The 6,431-nt window shown below is 40.7% G+C and overlaps 1 protein-coding gene across 1 annotated transcript; it reads left to right on the plus strand.

The window, feature by feature from the left end:
* The first annotated feature begins 5,229 nt into the window (after window positions 1-5,229).
* LOC108522934 (myosin light polypeptide 6-like) lies at window positions 5,230-5,740 on the plus strand. Its single transcript, XM_017863397.1, has one exon. The coding sequence runs from the start codon at window positions 5,230-5,232 to the stop codon at window positions 5,683-5,685; it is 456 nt and encodes a 151-aa protein (XP_017718886.1). The 3' UTR covers window positions 5,686-5,740.
* Window positions 5,741-6,431: the final 691 nt, after the last annotated feature.

A 6,431-nucleotide genomic window follows, 5' to 3' on the forward strand; every position in this document is an offset into this window, starting at 1 on the left:
CCGCCCGCCTCGGCCTCCCAAAGTGCTGGGATTACAGGCTTGAGCCACCGCACCCGGCCACTACTACTTTCTTCATATACTTATTTGTTCACACATGATCTAAGAAGCCTTTTATAATCATTGTACTGACACTGGGCTTTTTGATGACAGAAAATCAAAGGTTCCCAGTTTGGGAGCAACTTTTCTGCATAAATAAGTGCAGCATCAGTGTATTTTGAGGCTACGTAAAGAACCTTTAGTTAAGCGGTAAAACTGAGTTATTTTTAAGGAAGCTGATGTCAAGGACTGGACCCAGAGACTAAGAATATTATAATAGACACCCCGGCTCACCACCAAAAACCCAGCAAGAGACTTTGTGATATTTATGTTTAAAGACTGCACCAGCAGGACCACATTTATGAGGCTTTTGCAAGTGAAGTACACCAATCATGAGCAGAAGGCTCAGCTCAGGCTAACAACATCTTATCTTTCTCTTCGTCATTTATGGGATCCCTGTTGGCCTTTGAGTATTGTCTATGGACTGGAAATGTATGACATAAATCTTTACTAGTCTTTTTAAAAGAGACTTTGATTGTCTCAAGGGAAAGTTTCATTGGGTCAATTCCATCCAGGAACCTCAAGTCATTATAGCATAAAGAATATAGGTCATATTTATCATCAGAGTCTGGATAAACCTTTTCTAAGCATGATTCTTCTTCACTGAGATACAAACATTTCTTTCATAATCACTAATTTTATATTTAGTTTTGTTCTTAGAGGGAAGTAATTTTTAATGTGATGGAAGGTAGTATCTTGGTGGCTCACTCTTTTCTCTTCCTCTTCATTGTCATACATATCTTCCATTGTCCCCTGTCTCCGCAGCATGTTCATAAAATTTAGATCAGATCATCTTACAACGTTATTTTTTAGACTTTTTAGTATGTATTATTTTTCCCACAAGAGTGTATTTCCTGAATATCTGATTCCTGCTTATAATTTGCTCATCTATTGTTTTCCAAAATGTCTGCCAACAATAAATGCATCATAAATAGTTGTTGGCTAAATGTATGAATAAATACAATTGCTATTATAAAATATGTCATTCACATCTTTCTTTAAAAAAAAAAAACTCAGGAGACCTTAAACCTCCCCTTTAACTCTCCATTGTTTCCTGAACTGAATGCTGTCTTTCACATCCTATCCCTAACACCTTCTACAATCATTTCCCTATAATTCCATGATTATAGGGAATTATAATCCCTATAATTATAATCCCTGTGTTCCTGCTAACCTGAACTTCTTTTTATTCCTAAAAGAAAAGATAATCTTCTATAACTTTGAAAGTTCTTCCTGTCTTTTCCATTTGTGAATGTAAATTTATCCTTCAAAATACAGATCAAATGTTACCTCCTTGTGAATCCTTACTTGGTTCTCCAGAGTGACTCTTCGTTAGTACTTAAGTGACACTTTGTAACTATCTCTACTATATCAACCACATTGGAAATACAATAGTGGAATTATTTGCTCATCTGGCATCCCACAACAAACACACAAACACCACACACACCCCATACAAACCTCTCTGAACATAGATATTACATCTTATTTCTTATACCTAACTAAGCACCCAGTATAGTACTTGAAAGATAATTAGGTATTAAACGTGTATTTGCTAAATGAAAGAATAATTAAAATGATGAATGAGTGAATGAATAGAATAGAACAGGAATTTAGCGGCTGGCAAAAAAATTGACCTGTTTTAACCACTTCTAGCTTTTGATCTTCAGAAAGTATCTTGCCTTTCTAGAGCTTCCATTTTTTCATCTCTAAAATAGGATAGTACTTCTATAATAGAGCTGTGATAAAGGGTATAAAAGATAATTCATGGAAATACTTGGCAGTGTCTTACTTATGAAGAGTAAGAAGTAGAAGAGGAAGAAGAAAGAGGAGGAGATATAGGAGAAAAAGAATAAGGAGAAGGAGGAAAAGGAGGTGCACTAATGATAAACGCATTTAACCAAATGTGAATGGAGAAGCAAGAATAATGTAGACAAAAACCCAACTCATTAAATGATAATTCTTGTCTGAAGCTCCCATTAGATTGTATAGAAAAAAAAGAAATAATGATGATGATATGGTTTGGCTGTGTCCCCACCCAAATCTCATCTTGAATTGTACTTCCATAATTCCCACATGTCGTGGGAGGGACCCAGTGGGAGATAATTTGAATCATGGGAGCGGTTTCTCCCATACTGTTTTCTTGGTAGTGAATAAGTCTCATGAGATCTGATGGTTTTATTGGGGTTTCCACTTTTGCATCTCTCTCATTCTCTCCTTGCCTGCTGCCATCGATGTAAGATGGGACTTGCTCCTTCTTACTTTCTGCCATGACTGTGAGTCTTCCCCAGCCATGTGGAACTGTTAAGTCCAATTAAACCTCTTTCTTTTGTAAATTGCCTGGTCTCAGGTATGTTTTTATTAGTAGTGTGAAAACGGACTAATATAGTAAATTGGTACCAGGAGTGGAATGTTGCTGAAAAGATACCCGAAAATGTGGAAGTGACTTTGGAACTGGGTAACCAGCAGAGGTTGGAACAGTTTGGAGGGCTCAGACAAAGACAGGAAAATGTGGGAAAGTTTAGAATTTCCTAGAGACTTGTTGAATGGCTTTGACAAAAGTCTAAAGAGATATGGACAATAAGGTCTAGGCTGAGGTGGTCTCAGATGGAAATGAGGAACTTGTTGGGAAATGGAGCATAGGTGACTCTTGGTATGTTTTAGCAGAGACTGGCAGCATTTTGTCCCTGCCCTAGAGATTTGTGGAACTTTGAACTTGAGAGAGATGATTTACTGTACCTGGTAGAAGAAATTTCTAAGAAGCAAGGCATTCAAGAGGTGACTTGGGTGCTGTTAAAAGCATTCAGTTTTAAAAGAGAAAGAGAGCATAAAAGTTTGGAAAATTTGCAGCCTGACAACGTGATAGAAAATAAAAACTCATTTTCTGAGGAGAAATTCAAGCCAGCTGCAGAAATTTGCATAAGTAATGAGGGGCCAAATGTTAATCCCCAAGACAATAAGGAAAATATCTCCAGGGCATGTCAGAGGGCTTCACAGCTCCCATCACAGGCCCGGAGGCCTAGGAGTAAACGGTTTCATGGGTGGGCCCAGGGTTTCCATGCTATGTGCAGCCTAGAGACTTGGTGCCGCACATCCAAGCTGCTCCAGCTATGGCTAGAAAAGGCCAATGTACAGCTCAGACTGTAGCTTCAGAGGGTTCAAGCTCCAAACCTTGGCAGCTTCCACATGGTATTGAGCCTGTGAGTGCACTGAAGTCAGGAATTGGGGTTTGGGAACTTTTTCCTAGATTTCAGAAGATATATGGAAATGTCTGGATGCCCAGGCAGAAGTTTGCTGTAGGGGCAGGGTGCTCATGCAGAACCTCTGCTAGGGCAGTGCAGAAGGGAAATTTGGGTTTGAGTCCCCACACAGAGTCTCTACTGGGGCACTGCCTAGTGGAGCTGAGAAGAGGGTCACAGTCCTCCAGACCCCAAAATGGTAGATCCACTGGCAGCTTGCACTGTTTGCCTGGAAAAGCCACAGACACTCAATGCCAGCCCATGAAAGCAGCTGAAAGGGAGGCTGTACCCTGCAAAGCCACAAGAACGGAGCTGCCCAAGATCATGCAAACCCGCCTCTTCCATCAGCATGACCTGGGTATGAGACCTGGAGTCAAAGAAGATCATTTTGGAGCTTTAAAATTTGACTTCCCCGCTGGATTTTGGACTTGCATGGGCCCGGTAAGCCCTTTGTTTTGGTCAATTTCTCCCATTTGGAATGGCTGTATTTACTCAATACCTGTACCCCCAACTGTATCTATGAAGTAACTAGCTTGCTTTTGATTTTACAGGCTCATAGGTGGAAGGAATGTGCCTTGACTCAGATGAGACTTTGGATTGTGGACTTTTGGGTTAATGCTGAAATGAGTTAAGACTTTGGGGGACTGTTGGGAAGGCAAAATTGGTTGAAACGTGAGGACATAAGATTTGGGTGGAGTCGGGGTGGAACAACATGATCTGGCTGTGTCTCCACCCGAATCTTGAATTGTACTCTCATAATTCCCACATGTTGTGGGAGGGACCTGATGGGAGATAGTTTGAATCATGGGGGCTGTTTCCTCCATATCATTCTCATGGTAGTGAATAAGTCTCCTGAGATCTGATGGCTTTATCAGGGGTTTCCACTTGTGCATCTCTCTCATTCTTTCTTTGCCTGCTGCCATCCATGTAAGACAGGATTAGCTCCTCCTTACCTTCCACCATAATTGTGAGGCTTCCCCAGCCACGTGGAACTGTGAGTCCAATTAAACCTCTTTCTTTTGTATATTTCCCAGTCTTGGGTATATCTTTATCAGCACCATGAAAACAGGCTAATACAGATGACAAAAGAAGTTGTCATACGTCTGCTAAGTTCAGTTATCCATTCTTAAATCTTTGCAACTATCACAGATATTCAAAAGAATGGACAGGAATGTAAAAAGAAAAGTAGTTATAATATGAAGTGATAAATGTATAAGAAAGCTTTTGTCTCCTTAAAATGTTTTAATAATAAATAAAATATCATTTAAAATACTACTTTTATGGTGTTCTTCATTGGGCAGATGCCTACTGTGGGGACAAAACATGAAAGCAGTATCCCCAAGACATTGTTAAGAATAGGAGGAGCTTAAAAAAGTTTGACAGGGAATTATATGTCTTTTTAATTGCCATAATACATTGTCACAATCATTATAAGCATGTTTCAAAGGGGGAAGGAAGGAATGGGGCTTTCCAGAGAGCCGAATTTCCTTAACCAAAACAATTTCTGAATCCATTGTTACAGCAACATCAAAGCCAATGAAAATGAATAAGTTCTCATGAAGAAATTTTTAAATGGATTAATAAGGGGATTTTAGTGTAAGAGTAGGAGTGTGGTTCAGGGTTCATTCCCCAGGGAGGGGTGGAGAGGAAAGAGAGAAGGATTCTTCAAACTTTTGAATAGTCTTTATTCCCAAATAAGTGAGATTTAGTTAACTATGGGCTAGGAGTCTTCAGAGGTAGCCAGAGCTCACTTCTTACGTCTCAAGTCACCCTTTGCTACTAACCAAGAAAGCCTGGGGCAGGGTACAAAAGCAGATGTCAGTTTAAATCCTTTATAAAAAGCCACTCCTGGCCTTTACTGCAGGGAAAAGTCCCACAGAGCTGAGCAGTCATGATGTGTGACTTCACCGAGGACCAGACTGCAGAGTTCAAGGAGGCCTTCCAGCTGTTTGACCGAACAGGTGATGGCAAGATCCTGTACAACAAATATGGGGATGTGATGAGGGCACTGGGTCAGAACCCCACCAACACTGAGGTGCTCAAGGTTCTGGGGAACCCCAAGAGTAATGCGATGAATGTGAAGGTGCTAGACTTTGAGCACCTTCCGCCCATACTGCAGACGGTGGCCAAGAACAAGGACCAGGGAACCTGTGAAGATTATGTACAAGGACTTCAGGTATTTGACAAGGAAGGAAATGGCACCGTCATGGGTGTTGAATTCTGGCTTGTTCTTGTCACACTGGGTGAGAAGATAACAGAGGAAGAGGTAGAGGTGCTGGTGGCAGGGAATGAGGGCAGCAATGGTTGTATCGACCATGAAGCATTTGTGAGGCACATCCTGTCGGGGTGACAGGCCCATGGGGCAGCTCATCCTTACGGTGCTGAATGGCTGAGGACCTTCCCAGTCTCCCATAGCCCATGTCTCCCCCTGGTGAGATTTTCTATCTATCCTGAAGGCTCCCTAGGTTCTCTTATCACAGTGCCTTTCCCATGTTGTCTTTCTTGGATGATATTTACCACCAGCATTCACCAAATAAACTTGCTCTCCGTGCCCCTCCCAAAAAAAGTCACTCCTATACTCACACCTGCCATCACCACGTAGAACATCCTTGTTGCTCAGAAGCTTCTGAATAGGACACTCTCTATACACACGCATGCACACATACACAAGAGAATAGAAATTTATCCCATATCCTCTCTACTTCCTCAAATCTGTGATGAACAAACACTGGCAGTGCCAAAGATTCTGGAACTTAAATACCATTAAGTCATTTTGATATCATTAGAGTCAAAAGTAAAAAAAAAAATGAGAGACAAGTGGCTTTAAGGATCTTTTGAGGGCCCCTAAGTCATCCATTTATTTCAATAAGTATTGCCAATGGTAAAAGAAACTTCCTGAGTTGAAATTAAGTTTGGTTTCCAAAGTATTCTTTCAAATAAAAAGAATCAAATTATCAACCTAATTTAAAAAGCTACTATATACACATGTGTACATGCATTCCACTTATATATGTGTTCATGTCTGTTCACATGCATGATACATACACATGCCACAGACCTATGGCAACTTTCATCATCTTTCACCCCACTATGGTC

Source organism: Rhinopithecus bieti, unplaced genomic scaffold (assembly GCF_001698545.2).
Source record: "Rhinopithecus bieti isolate Rb0 unplaced genomic scaffold, ASM169854v2 scaffold_2349, whole genome shotgun sequence".
Taxonomy (NCBI): domain Eukaryota; kingdom Metazoa; phylum Chordata; class Mammalia; order Primates; family Cercopithecidae; genus Rhinopithecus; species Rhinopithecus bieti.

Excerpts from the sequence above, each read along its gene's own strand:
- LOC108522934 (XM_017863397.1), top strand. The coding sequence starts at position 5,230 with ATGTGTGACTTCACCGAGGACCAGACTGCAGAGTTCAAGGAGGCCTTC.